Source organism: Saccopteryx leptura, chromosome 11 (assembly GCF_036850995.1).
Source record: "Saccopteryx leptura isolate mSacLep1 chromosome 11, mSacLep1_pri_phased_curated, whole genome shotgun sequence".
NCBI lineage: Eukaryota > Metazoa > Chordata > Mammalia > Chiroptera > Emballonuridae > Saccopteryx > Saccopteryx leptura.
In genome coordinates, this window is record NC_089513.1 from 16,902,906 (window position 1) to 16,924,290 (window position 21,385).

The 21,385-nt window shown below is 39.2% G+C and overlaps 1 protein-coding gene across 1 annotated transcript in view; it reads left to right on the forward strand.

Moving 5' to 3' along the window:
* MBD2 (methyl-CpG binding domain protein 2) overlaps positions 1-21,385 on the forward strand; it is a 67,168-nt gene that overhangs the window by 14,825 nt on the left and 30,958 nt on the right. The window contains exons 2-3 of the mRNA XM_066352280.1: positions 2,261-2,420; positions 16,496-16,633. Of these exons, the coding sequence (XP_066208377.1) occupies positions 2,261-2,420; positions 16,496-16,633 (298 nt within the window). The remainder of the gene's footprint in view (positions 1-2,260; positions 2,421-16,495; positions 16,634-21,385) is intronic.

Genomic DNA, 21,385 nt, shown 5'->3' on the forward strand with positions numbered 1-21,385 from the left:
TGAGTAAGTTTTGAACAGTATTGAGGGTTACAGCCTATTTTATGAGACTGAGCACATTTTGAAATCTGGGTTAGAATGGGAGTTGAGGTTCGCTTCTACATAATCTTATGTCCTTTTTCCTCTGGTGTGTTCTTGTCTGCTTTGCCCTACTCTCTTACGTCTGGTTGCTATCTTTATCTGTAGGCTGAATTCTATACTTTGAATTGTGTTTCAGGAATACTTGTGTCATGTGATTGTGGAAAAAGAATGTTGATATGATTTTCCGTTGTCTTGAAGTCAGTGGTGGCAGAATACCAGTTTGTGACAAAGAGGGGTGTGTTGGTTTGGACTTAACCCAGAAAGAAGTTTTGCTGTTCCAGGGGAATATTTTATTGCTAGTTTTCCAGTCTTTTCTCTTTAGTCTTCCTGCTGATTTTTTTTTTTTATAGTAGTTGGTTGGTACAAGGTTAAATACTAAGTATAACGTGTTGACTTCTTACAGCTCCTTTCTGGTTATATATCCCACTGATTTTAACAGATAGTTTATTTTAGCACATCTGGCTCAAAATTTAGAAAAGACTTTGGGGCAATGCCTCACAGGAAAAATTTTTTTAGAGCAGACCCATTTAGCCTGATGTATAATTCTAGTACTTTTGTAATTTTCCAGCTTTGACAATATTCCTTACAGGAAATAAATTATTTGTTACGCTTCTCTAAGGAAGAACTTTGGCTAACAAAACTAATGTCAGTAGTATAAACACATTTGCAAATGTTTTATTTTTCTCTTTTTTTTTTTGGTGACAGAGGGACAGATTGGGACAGATAGGCAGGAAGGGAGAGAGATGAGAAGCATTAATTCTATTTTTTTTTAATTTTTATTTTTTTTGTATTTTTCCAAAGTGAGAAGGTGGGGAGGGAGTCAGACAGACTCCTGCATGTGCTGTACCGGGATCCACCCAGCATGCCCACCAGGGGGCGGTGCTCTGCCCATCTGGTCCATTGCAATCAGAGCCATTCTAGCACCTGAGGCGGAGGACATGGAGCCATCAGTGCCCAGGCCAACTTTGCTCCAGTGGAGCCTTGGCTGCAGGAGGGGAAGATAGAGATAGAGAAAAAGGAGAGGGGGAGGGGTGGAGAAGCAGATGGGCGCTTTTCCTATGTGCCTTGGCCGGGAATTGAACCCAGAACAATTACACTCCGGGACGACACTCTACTGCTGAGCAAATTGACCAGGGCCGAGAAGCATTAATTCTTTGTTGCAGTTCCTTAGTTGTTCATTGACTGCTTTCTCATATGTGCCTTGACCTGGGGGCTCTAGCCAAGCCTATGGCCTTCGGCTCAAGCCAGTGACCTTGGGTTTCAAGCCAGTGACCGTGGGGTCATGTCTATGGTCCCACGCTCAAGCCAGCAACCCTGTGCTCAAGCTTGTGAGCCCACACTTAAGCCAGTGACCTCGGGGTTTCAAACCTGGGTTCTCTGTATCCCAATCCAATGCTCTATCCACTGAGCAACCATCTGGTGAGGCAGTTTTCTCCTTTCAGAGTTAGTTTAGAGAACACTTAAATATTGTCAAAATTAAAAAAATTTTACCCTATTGTAAATAAGTTCAAATTAGTAGCCCAAAGATACATGGATTCCAAGTTTTGTGTGTTTATATGTGTGTTTTTTAACAAAGGTGTTGACTTTAGAAGAATTTGTTCTGAAGTTTTTTCTGATTATTACTGACATTGTGTGTATATAATACAGAAAAAACAGCATTTCAAAAGTCAGTTTGGAAAAAGGTTTGTAAGATTGAAGACTTTTGCAGGGTGCGTGTTGTGCTGTGCATGCAGTTTGTGTTGGGATGCTGTCAGTGGTTGCTGAGTGAGTGACAGTAGGGTAATCCCTAGTGACATCCGTGTGCACCAGTGGTGGACCTAGTGGAGTGTTACATTAGATGGCGCAGTATCTCTTTATAGTGAAGTTTCAAAGGTCCTTTAAAATTTGAATGTTTCTTTGAGTTAAGGTGCTGCAATGAAGAATTGATGCTTCTCATCTCTCTCCCTTCTGGTCTGTCTGTCCCTCTCTCTGTCTCTCTCTCTGTCTCTGTCACAAAAAAAAAACAAAAATAAAAACTAAAAACAACAAACAAAAAACTTGAATGTTTCTTTGAACAAATAAACCTGTAAAATTGTGATTTGGTAATAATTGGGGCCAGGAAGGAGAGCATGAAGAAAAGGTTTATGTAGAGCCTGGGTAAATATTGCTGTCTTTTGTACAATGGATGTCATCTTTCTTCTAGTCCAAGTGGTAAGAAGTTCAGAAGCAAACCTCAGTTGGCAAGGTACCTGGGAAATACTGTTGACCTCAGCAGTTTTGACTTCAGAACTGGAAAGATGATGCCTAGTAAATTACAGAAGAACAAGCAGAGACTGCGGAATGATCCTCTCAATCAGAATAAGGTGGGTTCATTTACTACAACATCCGTGTGCTATTTCAGAAGGTTTCCAAAAGTATCTTACATTTTAAATATGTAACACTGAAATTTTGGTTGTCTCAATGCCCGGCTTTTTACCTCCTTGCTAAGCATTTTGACTTGTAAATCTTACTTATTTTCTGGTAGTTGGTGATACTTGTAGAAAGGAGCCCAAGTAAATTGTGCACAGTTGAAACCTTTTCAGTGTCTGTCTCAGTCACCATACATCACAGTTTGGCCCAGTGGGACTACTTACAAAAGATAGATTCGTTGATATTTTCTCCCTTTAAAAAAAAAATTTTTTTTAAATAGTTCCTGTTGCCTCTTGTTTTAATATGCCAAGTGTCCTTACCATATAATTTGTATTAATAGTTACCTATTCATTTTCAGGATTAGAATTTGAGAAAGGGGAGTTTTTATTTTGCCTGGTAATGGTGTTGAGGATAGTGACTTTCAGGAATAATGCTCTCATCCAAATACTGTGATTCTAGGTTTTCCCATTAGCTCTTATTTTCATTGAACTGCTTAGTTGATGGTTTGTTGTGTAGAAATGTAAACACTTAGCATTTGAATTATAATGGTAGTTGTGTTAATGCACAGAGTATCTTCACTATCAAATCTCTAACCCCCTTCCTGAAGGGCAACTAATTTTGTAACCATTTTTCTCAGTTTTTCTTCCTCTAAATTTCATAGATATGTGTGTATATGTGTTGTTGCCACCATTGTGTTACACTGACTAAAAAGGTGAAGGGAAATACCAAGGGCTCTTATTTTCTAGGGATATGACTGATGTAACCCCACACGCTTCTTGGTAGTGTGTGTGCATTTTAGGAACCCCTAAGCGGCAATGCAGTAGACGGGGAGGGCTTCGAACCCAGGCAGGCAGGTGTGGTTCGATGCCCAGGCTCTACCGCATACTAGCGCCTTCGTAAAGGGCTAATGGGCAACTTCCCTAACCTCTCAGGCCTCAGACTGCTCATTAGGGTAATAAAATCTTTCCCTTAGCATTGTGAGGAAGAAAGAGGAATTTACATGAAAACATCTAGTCAAGTATTTGACCCACGTTAGCTCCTCTCCTCTCCTCATTGCACCTTCCTCAGCTCTGAGCTACTGCAGTGAGCAGTGTTGCCTCAGAAGCTGTTTTCCTCCTCCTCTTCTTACTTTTTCTGTGGGGTATGGAGTCTCTGCTTCATATCTCTTTATTCTAAATTCAGCGTCCTAGTTGGTTTACAATAGTTTAATTTCAAAAATTGTTATGGAGGTTAGAATGCACTGTTTCTCATCTATAGCATTGGTTACCATGCATGTGTTTCCATGGGACATTGGCCTGCACCTTGTTTAATGAGGCAGAATGCGAAGGGAAGGCTGAAATTGTCCCTGTAATGCTTAACTACCGTGTTACTTTGGGTGGATAGTTACAAAGCTGTTCAGATACGAGAGAGTGATAGTAGAGGGAGCTCATGTTGGCAAAACGTGGGGCCTTGAGTGTGTGATTTCAGCTTAAGAAAACCTTTATTCTAGGTTTATTTTGCTTCTTAAATATATAGAGGAAAATTAGGATTTCTTTTTCTAAACCTGCCTTTTAAAAACCCTTAACCACAGTGCTGGGTATCTGTTGAAGGGGCTCAAGTATTTGTGAAATGTTTGGAATGTTTTCACGCTACTCTGTTGTTACCAGAACCACCGTTAAGCTACAGTGAGTGTACTATGTAGATCAACTTCCTGATAGTTATGATTCATTAAAATCAAAACCTAATTCGTGTCTTTAGTTTGTGTGCACCTTTGCGCTCTAGCTGCGCTGGACTGCTCATCGTCCTGCACTATGGCATGTGCTTTCAAGATTCGGCGTGCTCAGGTGCTGTTTCCTCTGCTTGAAATGCGCTCCCCCTCCCCCTTCATCTGGCGAACTCCTTCTCATTCGAGGCACAGCTCCATTGTCTCCATCTCAGAAGCCTGCCCTGCATTCTCCAGGCAGAACCAGACCCTTCTTCATAATGCCTCTCTCATGCTTGGCTGTTGTATTTCAATAGACTGTGCGCTCCATGAGGGCAGGGACCATGTCTTTTTTGTTGGTTTTAGTCCAAAGCCTACCTCATTCCAGAAGTTTATAGTGGTGATAAATGTTTGTTGAATAAATCAATATACCATGCTTTTTTTGGAAATGCCTTTCATTGGACCTTTTTTCCTGAAGATTTATATCTGAATTTTTGGGGGCATGATCTTATTTTGCATCTGTTTTTCTTTGTTTTGTTTTGTTATTGTTTTTAGTTAGTCAGAAAATGTGAGTTTTGCATCATTTTTTAAAATAAGCTCTCTTTTGGAGTAACACCATTGTGAATATCTCTATACAACAGAAAATGTATTTTTTTTTTCCCGAAGCTGGAAACGGGGAGGCAGTCAGACAGACTCCCGCATGCGCCCGACCGGGATCCACCTGGCATGCCCACCAGGGGGCAATGCTCTACCCATCTGGGGCATCGCTCTGCCGCAATCAGAGCCATTCTAGCGCCTGAGGAGAGGCCACAGGGCCATCCCCAGCGCCCGGGCCATCTCTGCTCCAATGGAGCCTCGGCTGTGGGAGGGGAAGAGAGAGACAGAGAGGAAGGAGAGGGGGAGGGGTGGAAAAGCAGATGGGCGCTTCTCCTGTGTGCCTTGGCTGGGAATCGAACCTGGGACTCTCGCACGCCAGGCCGACACTCTACCACTGAGCCAACCAGCCAGGGCCCAGAAAATGTATTTTATGAGTAATTAATAACTATTAAGTCTTTTTTTTTATAATACAGTATAGAGAAAGCTTGGGGATTCACACTGGTGATGAGAATCTGAGGTAATGTTTTGCTGTGTGGTTATAAACCTGGCTAAAGTGTTTGATTAATTGTGTTGTTTTGAGTTTTTTAAAAAATACATCTTCAAACAATTAGAAATGTAATTAACAAAATAAACTTTGAAACAGGCCAAATTATAGTTTATATTAACTGATTACAAACTGATTTTAATAAATCTTCCATACTGAAGATGAGTTTGCTGGGTGGATAGTACATTCAAGTGTGGTTGGAAAGATACCTTGAAGAACTTTGCAAAGTAGCTTTTAATTAATTAAAGGTGAGTAGAGACAGTGAAGCAGGAATTATCTTTTGATTAACATTTACCAAGGATTTTTGCAGTACCTATTGTCACTTGTCTCAGTCTCAGTCTTACTCTGAAAATCTATTCCGTTCTTATAGACACAGTATCTTTCTGACTTTCTTGCCACTGTTATAAATTGCGATACCAAGTAGAATACTGAAGATACTCCATTAGGTTAATGGAAAGAGACTAGAGAAAGACTTGGAAGTCATCAAAATCAAGTTGATATTTGAAGTTCTGAGCAACTTTCTCAGAACTTTCTCGAAGGAAAAAGTTACAGAGCAACATTGTCCAGTCGTAATTTCTGTGCTCATGGAAATGTTTTACCCACCAGCCACATGTGGCTATTGAATACATGAAAGGTGTGGCTGCATAACTGGATTTTTAGTTTTATTTAGTTAAAAGTGTAAATAGCCACATAGTCCTACTGGCCACCATATTGGACAGCCCAGATCTAGAGCTATGTCCCTCAGTGTGTACATAAGACAACAACACCTGTGCTTTGAAAACTACATACTATTTAGGCATGTATGTAAACTTTCACTTTTCAAAGAGGAGATGTTTCAAGGTTTCAGAGATAGGATTCTCAGCCTTTTAAGAAGGAAGTTAATTTCTTAAGTTTCTTTAAAAATATAATTAGAGAACACTCTAGGATTAGATAAAGAAGAGTATAGTGATTCTCAGTGCAAGATATGTTTAAGGAGCTTAAGAAGCTTGGTTTTGTTAGAATTCCTTTTAGTGTTTCAGATGTGCAAACTCTAAACTCAATTCCCTATGCTTATAGCTCTTAACATCACCAAAATGTTTATCAATTAAAGCTACAAAACTAATATTGTAACATTCTGTAACATTAATATAACATATGATGTAGTTTACAAGTTTCTGACAATGTGAATATGGTATAAGACAAGTTATATTTTAGCTTGGCGTGTCAGTGCTACCAGTACCTTGGAAAGACTCAATTCTTTCACATTTCTTTTTTTCTTTTTTTTTTTCACCACATTTCTTTATTCATGCAAATTTGATACATTTTGAAAGACTTGGAAGTCATCAAAATCAAGTTGATATTTGAAGTTCTGAGCAACTTTCTCAGAACTTTTTTTGAAATAAAGAGCATCATAATCTCCTGAATGGAATTAATTGTAAAAGTCTGTCATTATTCATTTCTCACAGCATTGAATTCTCTATGGCTGTGTCCTAGGTGTTCATCTAGCTGGTGCTTGTTTTAATTATCTTCCACAAAATAATAATAAGTTCTTCTAGAGACTTAACTATATCATAGGGACAATAGGTGCAGTTTGAGAAACAAATGTGCTGGTTGAGTTTGGGATATGGAACGGGCAGTATGGAGAGGGGATTGGGAAGGGTGAAACTGGACATAGAGCAGTCTGAGTCGTCTAGAAAAGTAATGATGGCTTGAAATAATGCTGTAGCTGGAGATATGGGAAGGTGTGACTCAGGAGAACTAGTGCATGTAAGTCCTTGATGAGTGTAGAGAGAGGGACTTGTTGATGCTCGAATTATTTGGGGCCAGGGTGGGTAGGGAGTAGGGGAAGATGAGCAAGTTGAGGGATGGGGTGAGGAAGATTGAGTTAAAGTAGTTTTATTTCTTGAGATCTTGTGGATTCCAGGGACTCTGAGATCATACTTTGAAAACTTCTGTCATAGTGGTTTGCTATAATGTATTGAGATAGCCCAACATAAGTGACAAACAGAAGAAAAGCATTTTGCCACATGTAACCAAGAATAAATGAATAAATTAGTCTTATGGAATGTAGAAGGAACTTCCAGAAAGGCAGTCGGAGAATCAAGAGAATGTGGTGTTATAAAAGCCTAGGAAAGAAGATTTTTGTTAAATGTCATGGAGAAATCAAGAAGCATAAGAAGGACTTTGTGATATCCATTGGATTTTCAATTTAGAATGTGACTGGTGACCTTTGCTTACCAGTTTTGAGGGCCGGAGGGACCAGAAGTCATTTAGAAAGTCAGAATGTTTCTGGGAAATGAGAAGTTGAATACATGTGGTGAAAGGACATTTAATGAGAAATGTCTCCCTTCCTTTTCAGTCTTTCAGGCTCAGTCATTTTACCTAAAGGAAGTTTATTAACCAGTTTCCTGTGTGTCCTTCCAAAGCTTCCGTGCATTACAGACATGTAGACATACGTGCATGTTTACTCCTCTCCCGTAAATATGGTTAGAATACTCTTCCGGAGCTTGAATGAGATGTGGAGGAGAGAGGACAATACTTAGAAGAGACTGCACGATCAAGGAACATTATTTCCTTCAAAGGTTGAAAAAGGCTAGCTTGGAAGAAACCGTCGAGTCAGGGAAGTGTCCCACTGAGAGTCCAGGAGGCCCTCTGGGAATCTTTGAATTTGTACAATATTTTCGCCTGTGTATTCTCAAAGGAAATGTAGTTTAAGAGTTAATAACTACTGTTTTAGAAGCAGGAGAGGGAGCAAGGCCTTGGGAGAAGATGTGAGGGACCAGCTCACTTGCTGTGGCTTAATTTAGACCTTTGTTTAACTGATTAGGAATTTTTCAGTGCACTGACTTATTTATGTCCTAGGGAAGCTATGGTCAACTAACCACCACTTTAAATTAAAGAGGCCAATGGTAGGAGCATTCTGATTACCAGCTCCTGGTAGAGCATAGAATTTTTCTATCCAAGCTGAAAACAGAGCCTTTATTCCTTCCATCAGCATTCCTGGCTTATCAGGAAAGTAACTAAAACCTTGTCCAGGGAGGCTGGTGTTCTTTTCTTCAGTGTCTTAAACCCTTGCTGAACACTGTCTTCAAGTCTGTATCTGTTGGATATTGTTGGGGGTGGAGAGTGGGAGTGAGTGGAATACAGGTGATAAATCAAGCATTTCTAAGCCTTGGAAGTTATTACAAGGGATTACTGGCCTCTCCCTTAAGTGTAGGCCACTGTTGAGGACACGTTTCTATTAATTTGCGATGAAATTGATGGAAGTGGAAGTGAGGCGCAAGCAGCTGTTCCAGGAGTCCAGTGAGGAATGATGATGGCCAGGACACATGCGGTGGAGAGAGTGGATCGATCCAGATCTGTTTGAATAGAGACTTGACAGGATTTGCTAATGGATTGGATGTGGAAGATTATGGAAAAGAATCAAGTATGAACCCTTAGTTTTTAGATTGAGGGACCAAATGGATTGGTTTGCCATTTACTATATGAGTTGGTAAAATCAGTTCAACATTGAATGTGCATAGTTTGAGGTGCTTATTAAATATGTAAATGAAAATGTCACAGGTAGAATTCCAAATAATAGAAGTGGAGATTACTCAGGTATATGAAAGAATCCAGAACCAAGCCCTGAGAAAATCCAGGAATAAGAATTTGGTTAGAGTAGAAGGAATCAGCAAAGTGTATTGTGAATGACTGGATAGTAGTGTAGGCAAGACATGGGAGAGGAGAATTTCAAACGGAGAGTGGTCAGTTACATTGATTGCCACCGAGAGGCTGAACAGGGGAAGACACATTGCCATTGAGTTTGGCCGCATGAATGAAATGAACAAGCTTGGTAACAATAGTTTAAGAGGGAACAGACAGGAGATTGGGTGGGGTTGAAAGTGAAGGAACCATAACATTGGTCGGAAAGGCAATCAATAAAGTTTCTTGGGTAGTGAGGAGAATTACAAAATGGTAGATCAGAAGGATGCTGATTTTGTTAATCTACAATATTTTAAGGACTTTGGAAAGGTTAAGAATGGGGTCTTTGATGCAAGTGGAAAAATCAGAGATCAAGAAAGGTTAGCACATTTGCAGTGTGATAATGATGGTGATGGACTGTGAATCTATACTGGGTGGGGAGGACTGAAAGAAATTAAGGAGCAATGAGAAAATCAGGCTCCATTTGAGAGAAATTGAGGGGAGATGCTATCTTTGAGGGACAACCAAGTAAGTCCAGGGACTAGAGAGAAGTTTCAGGAAGGCAGGGACAGTATTTAGAGAAGGTATTGACCCTATAGGAAAGCCTGCTGATCAGTGTTAAGGATTGAAGGTGGGGGTAGGCAAGGTAAAGGGGTTGGTTTTCAAACTTCAGATCATTAAATCACTGTAGTTGTTCATGACTAGAATTTTTAAAAAATGAAATTCAAGAGGATTAGAAAATTACACATCATACTGAGTAAGGCTGAGTATTTTAGGCAACTTGTGTGTACTGAGTGATGATGTAGACGATATTTCTAATTTTAGTTGAGGTCAAACTAGTTTGAGAGGCCCCTGGAGCATGTATGATGAAATTCTATGGGATGAGTGGTGGGCGATAGTGTATATGATCTGAAAGACCAAGCTAGGGACTTTCAGTCCTCCACCTCTTCAGTTAGCTACTAGTGTAAGTCCTTTTAATGAGCTCAAATTGAAGTCCACCCATTCTGTTGTTTAAAATAAGATCCATTGATCTCCTTAAAAAACGTTTTTTAGAATGTCACATAAGTGAATTTTCAGTACAAAAATCATAGATCCCATATATATATTTCTTTATTCAAATATATCATCTATTGATTCAGAATTTATGGGCCAGCATGACTGTAAGTTATAAACTGACTTTGTTCATTGTTGTCTTCCTTCTACCCCAGGAGGTAAGTTCCGAGGGGGGCTTTGGGGCTTTGTTAATGACTCTGCTCCCCGCACGTAGTCAGTGCCTGACAGATAATAGGCACTCAGTGTTTGTTCAGGGACTGACTGCGTGAAAGATGCATCGGCAGCAACAGCATTACACAAGTATTTTTTCACTTGATCTTTATAAGAATCTTACGTATAGTTACTATTATCCTCACTTGTAGATGAGGAAAGTAACCTTAGAAAAATAACGTCTTTATTTCTCAAAGTGGGGCTTGAATATCTCTTGGAGGTCTGGGGTTTATGCAAAGCCAGAGAAGGAAAATAATATTTGAACGATAACTTGGAATTGGCAGTTTTATTACAACATTTTGGGTAGGTAGAGTAACATTCTTACATGAAAACAAACATGGCTGATTTTTAAAATAAAGTGCACAATTTGCATGAACTTTAAAGATGAAACATATACAAAGAATATGGACAATTCTGAACTGTCATACAAAGCAGCTTTATTTCAAAGCCAGGCTGAGAAATGTGGTGTTTAGAATATACAGTTTAAGTCCTTGCTGTTCATACTATGCTATGTTGTGAAGGCTTCACATGGTATCTACTACATGGATGTGTTTACAGGAGTTATTTTTCTGTATCCTTAATTTTCATAAATATATATTTTATATATGATATATATATTTCAGTTGATCTGAGAATATACCTAAGAAAGGTACAAGTTCTTTTTTCCACAGTTCCCCTTTCATAGTGGAAGAAGATGAAGTGCCTGACCAGGCAGCACAGTGGATAGAGAGTTGGGCTGGGACACAGAAGACCCAGGTTCGAAACCCTAAGGTCACTGGCTTGAGCGTGGAATCATAGACATGACTCCATGGTTGCTGGATTGAGCCCAAAGGTCACTGGCTTGAGCCCAAGGTTGCTGGCTTAAGCAAAGGGTCACTTGCTCTGCTGTAGCCCCCCGAGCAAGGCACATACGAGAAAGCAATCAGTGAGCAACTAAGGTGCCACAACAAAGACATGATACTTCTCATCTCCTTTCCTGTCTGTGTATCCCTATCTATCTGTCTCTCTGTCTTGTCACACACACAGAAAAGAAGTAAATGTTTAAATTAAAACATTTTTGTATTCTCAGCACCTGGGGGATAGAATAGACCCTCAAAATTATGTTTTTTGAGTACCTTCAGCTAATATACACATTATTATAAAGTACATTAAACTTTGATTTGGGAACTAGCCAGTATACTGAGAAAATTTATTACAGGTTGGAAACTTTTAGGTCTAATAGTAAAGTGTGTGTGTTTGCCAGTTTAATTTTGTAGAGCAAGGAACTTCTTCACTTTTTCTTATATTGAAAGGGAAGTTTTCAAATACATGTATGACTAGCTTTAATCTTGTCCCATAAAAAAAGTGTTTGTTTTATAGCTTCTAAGTTTATGGTAGATTGGTAGTTATCAAAATTTAGACACAACTGGGTGGGAATTAACAGGGACTGTCTGGCAGTCCTCAGGAGAGTAGTAATAAAATTTACTGTTTTTGTGACAGTTTCTGGGAAAACCAGTTTGTCCAGCTTTTCAGATTACTCTACATGGTACTGTTTTGGAATACAAAATTAATTAGTAAACACTTCTTTTTGTCTTCAGAGCTTTCTAGGCCAATGAAAAGGAGAAAAAATAATTTCAAAAAAGAAGATCAAAAGAAGAGTAAAAGCACACTCTTGAATAATTTTATTTCATGCCACTGGGGAATGATTTGCCTGTCTCAGTGTCAGACAATGGACAATGGAAAGTACATGTATATTTTGAATAGTTTCAGCCAGCTTTTCTTATTTTTATTGACTGAACCAAAAACAAAGTTAATGAAAAAAGAGAAAGTTGGATCTTACCATTGTAGCACTGGTAGTGTTATGTTTTATGCTTCCTTGCAGTCTTTGTGGATTAGGAATCCATAGTTTAGAATAGTCTCTGCTGCCTTCAGACATCTTCTGTAACCATGAGACCCTTCCTGGCATGAGGATGTTTGTTTTTACAAACAGTTGTAGTATACTTTTGTGTCTGCTGAAGCCATCTTCGTTCTAATACGAACAGAGTATATTGTTTTTTATGAAAGAACAAAACCAAAGGGATTGTGTAGTGATATATACTAATTATAACTAATTAGTGACAGGAAAAGTTCTCTTTTAGTGTTTCTATGTTAAGCTTCTTTAGGATTGATTTTTTTGTGTGTGTGAGGGAGAGAGGGATAGACAGACGAGAAGGGAGAGAGATGAGAAGCATCAACTCATAGTTGCTGTACCTTAGTTGTTCATTGATTGCTTTCTTATATGTACCTTGATGGAGGTGGGGGACTCCAGCTGAGCTAGTGATCCCTTGCTAAGCCAACAACCTTGGGCTCATGTCTATGATCCCATTCAAGCCGACAACACTGCGCTCAAGACGATGAGCCTGCACTCAAGCCTGCGACCTCAGGGTTTTGAACCTGGGTCCTCAGCATCCCAGGCCAACACTCTATTCACTGTATCACCATCTGGTGAAGTGAGGATTGAATTCTATTTTACAGGTTGAGTGGCTTCACTTAGGGCCTCAGAATGCTGTAGATCAGTGGTCCCCAACCTTTTTTGGGCCACGGACCGGTTTAATGTCAGAAAATATTTTCACGGATTAGCCTTTAGGGTGGGACGGATAAATGTATCACGTGACCAAGACAAGTGTCAAGAGTGAGTCTTAGACGGATGGAACAGAGGGAATCTGGTCATTTTTAAAAAATAAAACATCATTCAGACTTAAATATAAATAAAACGGAAATAATGTAAGTTATTTATTCTTTCTCTGCGTATCGGTACCAAATGGCCCACGGACCAGTACCGGTCCGCAGCCCAGGGCTTGGGGACCACTGCTGTAGATGTCATAAATCAAAGATGTCCAAACCTGTGGTATCACAGAATTACCAGAAAGCTTTTAAATATGTGTACTCCTGGGCCTCTCGTTTTAGAAATGGCACATTAAGTGGTTATTTTGCAGACTGTTGGCCAAATTTGTACACTTCTGAATTAAAGTTTTTTTTTAAATACATAAAGATAAGAAAGCTAGATAACTGAGAAATAATAATGTTAAGAGGTAGTTAAGATGAATATATCTCTTAAAGGTAGACACACACATTGAGGAAGAACTGAGTGAGAAAAAGGAATGATAAGATGCTCAGTACATACAGAGGAGTGTGTGTGTGGGTGAGTGGGTGGAGGGGGGTGAAGTGAGGGAAATGGAGACACATTTAGTAGTGGGTCGGAATTATAATGTAATTGTTAGATTAATTTATTGTGATGCTTATGTTCCTAGACATTGCTAATATATATATATATATATATATATATATATATATATATTTGTATTTTTCTGAAGTGAGAAGCAGGGAGGCAGACAGACTCCCCCTTGTACCCGACCCAGATCCACCTGGCAAGCCCACTAGTGGGCGATGCTCTGCCCATTTGGGGCATTGCTCCTTGTGGCCTAAGCCACTCTAGCACCTGAGGTGGAGGCCATGGAGTTGTCCTCAGCACCTGGGCTAGCTTTGCTCCAGTGGAGCCTTGGCTTCTGGAGGGGAAGAGAGAGAGAGAGAGGAGAGGGGAAAGGGTGGAGAAGCAGATGGTTCCTTCTCCTGTGTGCCCTGACTGGAAATCGAACCACTGAGCCAGCCGGTCAGGGCTGACATTGCTAATATTCTTTAAGCAGAGGTCACAAACTCAGTACCTGCAGGGCTCAGACAGGTAACACAAATGTTAATTGTTGAGAAATTCTGCAAAAGGAGAATGCCTGACACCTCAAGTGGGTCCCTGTCACTAATTAATTGTGGCCCGTGGTGGCTGGATGAGGCCTAGTATTTCTAGATATTTGAGTTTTTTAAAAGAAGCAGCCCTGGCCGGTTGGCTCAGCGGTAGAGCGTCGGCCTAGCGTGCGGAGGACCCGGGTTCGATTCCCGGCCAGGGCACATAGGAGAAGCGCCCATTTGCTTCTCCACCCCTCCGCCGCGCTTTCCTCTCTGTCTCTCTCTTCCCCTCCCGCAGCCAAGGCTCCATTGGAGCAAAGATGGCCCGGGCGCTGGGCATGGCTCTGTGGCCTCTGCCTCAGGCGCTAGAGTGGCTCTGGTCGCAATATGGCGACGCCCAGGATGGGCAGAGCATCGCCCCCTGGGGGGCAGAGCACCGCCCCTGGTGGGCGTGCCGGGTAGATCCCAGTCGGGCGCATGCGGGAGTCTGTCTGACTGTCTATCCCCGTTTCCAGCTTCAGAAAAATGAAAAAAAAAAAAAAAAAAAAAAGTTAAAAGAAGCTAGAATTCTGGGTTTTATGTGAAGTCTCCAGATTTATAGCTGTTGGCTTAATTTACTGTATTAAAGACCTTGAAAATGGAGAACATGTCTATGGGCTAGACTTGGTCCGCCTGCCACCAGTTTGCATTCATTTAGAGCAGGGGTAGTCAACCTTTTTATACCTACCGCCCACTTTTGTATCTCTGTTAGTAGTGAAATTTTCTAACCGCCCACCGGTTCCACAGTAATGTTGATTTATAAAGTAGGGAAGTAACTTTATAAAATTTATAGAGCAGAGTTACAGCAAGTTAAAGCATATAATAGTAATTACTTACCAAGTACTTTATGTCAGATTTTTGCTAAGTTTGGCAGAATAAATCTTTATAAAACAACTTACTATAGTTAAATCTTATCTTTTGATTTATATTATACTTTGGTTGCTCTGCTACCGCCCACCATGAAAGCTGGAACGCCCACTAGTGGGCGGTAGGGACCAGGTTGACTAGCACTGGTTTAGAGCAACAGTTATCCAAGTGTGGTCCCTCGGGCAGCCACCGCGCAGCGCCTGAGACCTTAATAGAAATGCAGCTCCCCAGGCCCCACCTCAGACGCACGAGGCCCAGTGCTCTGTATTTTAATAAGCCCCTTGGGTGGCCCTGGTGAGTGCTCCAGTTTGAGAACCACTGTTCTGGAGTTGAGAAGTTGATATTACAATTTTTCTCTGGAGATAGTTGTAAAAATAAAAGTTCGCCGAATATCCTGCAGATTTATCAAGTATACTTATTTATCAAAAATTTCAGATATGTATTGTTTTTAGATATATATGACCTTTTATATTTTTTGCCATAATCACATTTTGTTGTTTTTCTTACCACCCCTGGGCACCCCACCCGCGGTTCAAGTTTTGCAAATGAACTTCATGGCAATTCGTGCCCAATTCTGACTTAGCTGGAATACAGCTTACACTTTGTTACTGGGGATTAAAAGTAGATAAGTATGTGACTTGACTTTCCAGAGCTCAATTTTAAGCCTCTTCTTTAAAAGTATTAAATGTCATATAAAAATAAGTAATATTTTCTGATTACATTTTTCTAAATTGAATTGTTTGCTAGAATTAGAACTTCTCGTTGTAATTCTGTTTCTGTAAAAGGAGAAGATGAATGTGTGTGTTTTATGTAAGCCTGGCCTCCTGACTGCTGATCAGGTGGTTGTATTTTAACGGCCGCTATTTTCCTCCGTTCTCCGAGTGTCCTGATGGTTGTCCTGAGGTTCTCCTTCCTTTGTATAACCCAACTCCATTTCAAAGTCCTTAGTATCTTGCCAAACTAATTATGAATTTTTATAGAGAAAATTCTTTACCTTTAAAAATATATTTAAAAACTTTATTTTGGAAAGAATTTTATGTACAGGGGTGGACCAAAGTAGGTTTATAGTTGTTTCTATGGAAAATAATACAATTAATAAAAATATAAGGATAAATTCCACATTTTGTGTCCTCACAACTGTAAACCCACTTTTACCCACTTGTATGTCTTACATAATAAAGTACTAACAATGTACTACTTTTAAAATACGTATTTAAAATACTGATATTGAGAAGTTTGGGATAATCTGATTTAAAGTAACTGATACAGGATTAACAAAAAAGAATTCATCTAATTTATGTATAACAGGGGTCCCCAAACTTTTTACACAGGGGGCCAGTTCACTGTCCCTCAGACCGTTGGAGGGCTAGACTATAAAAAAAACTATGAACAAATCCCTATGCACACTGCACATATCTTATTTTAAAGTAAAAAAAACAAAATGGGAACAAATACAATATTTAAAATAAAGAACAAGTAAATTTAAATCAACAAACTGACCAGTATTCCAATGGGAACTATGCTCCTCTCACTGACCACCAATGAAAGAGATGCCCCTTCCAGAAGTGCAGAGGGGGCTGGATAAATGGCCTCAGGGGGCCGCATGTGGCCCGCGGGGCCGTAGTTTGGGGACCCCTGATGTATAACATTTACTAATGAAAACATGCTTATATCCACAGGGTAAACCAGACTTGAATACAACATTGCCAATTAGACAAACAGCATCAATTTTCAAACAACCAGTAACCAAAGTCACAAATCATCCTAATAATAAAGTGAAATCAGACCCACAACGAATGAATGAACAGCCACGTCAGGTAAGGATCTAATTGGTTCTCCAATCTTATTTTTCAGAAGATTCTGCTATTTTACCAGATATAGTTCAAGTAAACTCGGTTTAAAATGGAATTATGTTCAGAAAGGAAATTGTTTTATGTCCTAGGTGATTACATGAATGCTGGAGAAGAACTAATAATTCAATGTTTAGGTAAAATGTTTTAAGAAAAAAATTAAGTTAATTAAAAATGAATCAAAATTTAACATAATAGACTACATTTTTATGCTTTTGTGTGGTAATGTACATCAGACAATCTTGATTCTGCTAATCCTAGTTTATTTTAAAGATTTCTAGAGCTGGTATTTCCTAAGGGGATGACGGATGCAGTTTGTGTGTTTAGTTTAAAAATATTTTCTCTTATTTGGAAACTTACTTTTTGTTCTGATTTCTTATTACATGAAAGCTATCCCTCCCCTTTTGAAAAACAGAATTAAATAAACTTTGTAAATATGGTATATTGTCCTGTGACTTCCATTTTTGTAAAATTGGATGTGTTCTCTCTCTCTTGCCTCAAGCGGTATATCGACCAGAATCTTTTAGGAAAACAGTGCTACCTGAAAGGCCTCCCCACTGCTTAATAATGCCGTGTAGCCGGGGGGTGGGGGTGGGGGGGTTGGGGGGGGGTGGGGACTTGACAAAGTGCTTAAGTTTTCCAAGTCAGCTTGCTTATTCAGTCCCTAATTGCGGTCAGAAACTTTCGGCACTTCGTGAATTTTTAGTAGCAATTGGGGTGAGGGAGCTGAGGGAGAACTTCTGTGCATTTTTTTCCTCTCCTTTCTCTGCCTCTTCCCACTGACTGTGAGAAACACAGATTTACCTATGACGATGGTCTTGTGCTCTCGAATTCCCCCTTTAGCTGCCTCACTCCACCTTTTCATTTGAATTTTGTTTTCCACTGGTCCCTCAAGTGTCTCATCTCCAGACTTGAGAAAGGATTGGGCCAAAACTTTCAGACAGTTGCTCTAGAAGAAACTACCTAAAGAAATTCAGTTCCCACATCCTCTGTAGTGTTTTTTCCTCTTCAGGTGAGCCAGGAAAACAGAAGATATTTGGAGCCACATTGGATCAGCATCTTGCTATAGATGTCTCAAGATTTGAAGTTCTAAACTTGCTTTACTGTTGGTCCCCAAGAGATTCAACAGGGGCCATGTAAGTGTATCACATCCAATATAAAAGATGCGTACCTGCATGTGCCTTTAGGCTCTTGTCACCACTTAGGTTTTCTTTGAGCCATTCAGTTTTTGTACCAGGCTTTTCCCTTCTGTTTTACTGCTGTTCCCACTGATAGTCACCAGACCATGCCAATAGGTTTAGCGTATTCATTACCACAGGGAAGGAATCCTACCATTCTGAACTTTGCCCACCTTGGTAAAGCCCTTCCCTGATTATAGTCTTTCCTATATATTCTCTAAAGTCTTGAACATCTTGTCTTTTAGCATTTTGGTGATTTTTAAATCATTTTTTTGTAAAGATTTTTGTTGGAAAATTTGCAAGTATCTAATTGGCTAAGGCAGTTTGCTTCAAAAAGTCCAAATGATATAACAGAAAGTAGAATAACTAAAATATTAGTTCCATGTTGGGAATCTGCATTGTCTTATTGAGGACAGATTGTATTTAGTAGATTTTATCCTCATCTTTTCTTTCCCAGATCATTCTCAATATAGTCTATAAACCCAACTATTTTGTTTCAAGACCAACTGAGTAGCAACTTATGGTCATTTTAATTGTACTTTAATTGTTTTCTGCACCTAAGTTGAGTCACAGGTTTTTAAAACTGTGGTAATTATGTTTACTGAGTGTTCTGACTCTAGAGATATTGGTAACCTGGATTTTTTAAGTTGTAAGTAACCATATTAGCTGTTCTTTGTATTTTGGTACGTTGAGTAGTTTTTTTTCTTCTTTCATTAAGGTTCATGAGATTATTATCAAATGAAAAGCATGTAAAAAAAATAAAGTCAAACCTCACCTCCCAAAAGCCCTCCTCCCCCCAAAAACGCATGTCATTTTAACCCAGATCTTTTGATGGTTTTATCTACTTGTAGCTTGCATAGACAGGAAGTGTCAAAAATTATTTAGGGATTACTTTTCCAAGAATGTGGACTGTTTTTCACTTTATCCTCATGTTGCCCAACAATTTTTGCTGGATGTTTTTGATTATATTAAGACATTAGTTGTCGTTCCCCTTCTTTATCTTCAGTGTAAAAATTGAGTTAATGGCCCTGGCCGGTTGGCTCAGTGGTAGAGCGTCGGCCTGGCGTGCAGACGTCCGGGGTTTGATTCCCGGCCAGGGCACACAGGAGAAGCGCCCATCTGCTTCTCCACCCTTCCCCCGTCCTTCCTCTCTGTCTCTCTCTTCCCCTCTGGCAGCAAGGCTCCATTGGAGCAAAGATGGCCCGGGCGCTGGGGATGGCTCCTTGGCCTCTGCCCCAGGCGCTAGAGTGGCTCTGGTCGCAACAGGGCAACGACGCCCTGGAGGGGCAGAGCATCGCCCCCTGGAGGGCAGAGCGTCGCCCCCTGGTGGGCGTGCCGGGTGGATCCTGGTCGGGCGCATGCGGGAGTCTGTCTGACTGTCTCTCCCCGTTTCCAGCTTCAGAAAAATACAAAAAAAAAAAAAAAAAAAAAAAAAATTGAGTTAATATTTGATTACTATCTCACTGGTGGGATTTCAAAATATAGGATTGTGTATTGGACAAATCCAGGAAAATAGAGACAACTTTTGTATTAATGTTTTTAAAATTACCTGTCATTCTATTATAGTTTACATTCAAGTTTTTTAGTAAAGATGTTTAATTATATTTAACATACATATGGCAGATGACTGCTAATCAACTATTATTGAGAAGATAGTAAAATATACATAGGTAAAAATGATTCTTTGATTTTTGCTAGTTTTGTATAGCTTCATTGAACTAGATTGGTAATTGCCAAATATTGCATATGGAGAAGTTATTTTGGTAAGTAAATTAGGCAGTGAGGTTTCTATTTTTGAAATTTATTTAGATATAAATGTTTTTATTTTTTAACCATATCACTTAAAAAAGTAAGATATTCAAGCTGGCGTTTTTAAGGTGTTTAGTTTTCAGGATTAGATTTTTGGATCCTAATCTAGGTTCTACCTTGAAGAGCTTAATTTAGATGTAAAGCATCCATAGAAATTAATAATTAACTCTTACATGACAGGTCATTATATGACAGTCCAACTTGAATTTTGTAAACTGTATAAATTATGGATTCCTAATGTATTGTATCCTTGAAAATGCCTTAGCTTTAAGTGCAAATTAGGGTGTGTAAGCAAAAGTCTGTTAAAAGGAATTCAACAGTAATTAAAAACATAAGGTAGAGATGGAATTTGTAAAACCTGGTTTGGTAGGGTAGGTAGATAGACTTTTCTATATATATACTGTCATCATATTTAATGAGTGCTTGTCTTTTTTTTTTTAATAAGTTTATTTTCACTGAGTATAATTGTTTTTTTAAAATTAATTTTAATGGGGTGACATTGATAAATCAGAGTACATATGTTCAGAGAAAACATCACTAGGTTATTTTAACATTTGATTATGCTGCATTCCCATCACCCAAAGTCCAGTTGTCTTCCATCACCTTCTAACTGGTTTTCTTTGTGCTCCTCCCCTCCCCCAACCCCCTCCCTTTCCTCCCCCCACCCCGTAATTTATTAAAGAGGCTGTCTTTACTCCATTGTATGCTCTTACCTCCTTTGCCAAATATCAGTTGTCCATAGAGCTGTGGGTTTATTTCTGGGTTCTCTGTTCTGTTCCATTGATCTATATGCCTGTTCTTATGCCAGTACCAGGCTGTTTTGAGTACAGTGGCTTTGTAGTATAACTTGATATCTGGAAGTGTGATACCTCCCACTTTATTCTTCCTTTTCAAGATTGCTGAGGCTATTAGTGTTCTCTTTTGGTTCCATATAAATTTTTGGAATATGTGTTCTATATCTTTGAAGTATGTCATTGGTATTTTAATCGGTATTGTATTGAATTTATAAATTGCTTTGGGTAATACAGACATTTTAATGATGTTTATTCTTCTTAACCATGAGCACGGTATATGGTTGACTTGTTTGTATCTTCCCTGATTTCTTTTATCAGTGTTTTATAATTTTCTGAGTACAAGTCTTTAATCTCCCTGGTTAAATTTATTCCTAGGTACTTAATTTTTTTGGTTGCAATGGTGAAGGGGATTGCTTCCTTAATTTCTCTTTCTGACAGTTCATTGTTAATGTATAAAAATACCTCTGATTTCTGAGTATTAATTTTATATCTTGTCACCTTGCTGAATTCATTTATCAGGTCCAGTAGTTTTTTGACTGAGACTTTAGGGTTTTCTATATACAATATCATATCATCTGCAAATAATGATAGTTTTACTTCTTCTTTTCCAATATGGATGCCTTTTATTTCTTCTTCTTGTCTGATTGCTGTGGCTAGGACTTCCAGAACTATGCTGAATAAGAGTGGTGAAAGGGGGCACCCCTGCCTTGTTCCTGATCTTAAGGGGATTGCTTTTAATTTTTGAGTATGATGTTGGCTGTGGGTTTGTCATAGATGGCCTTTATCATGTTGAGGTATGTTCCCTGTATTCCCATTTTGCTGAGAGTTTTGATCATGAATGGGTGCTGAATTTTATCAAATGTTTTTTCTGCATCTATTGATATTATCATGTGGTTTTTGTCCTTCCTTTTGTTTATGTGATGAATCACATTGATTGA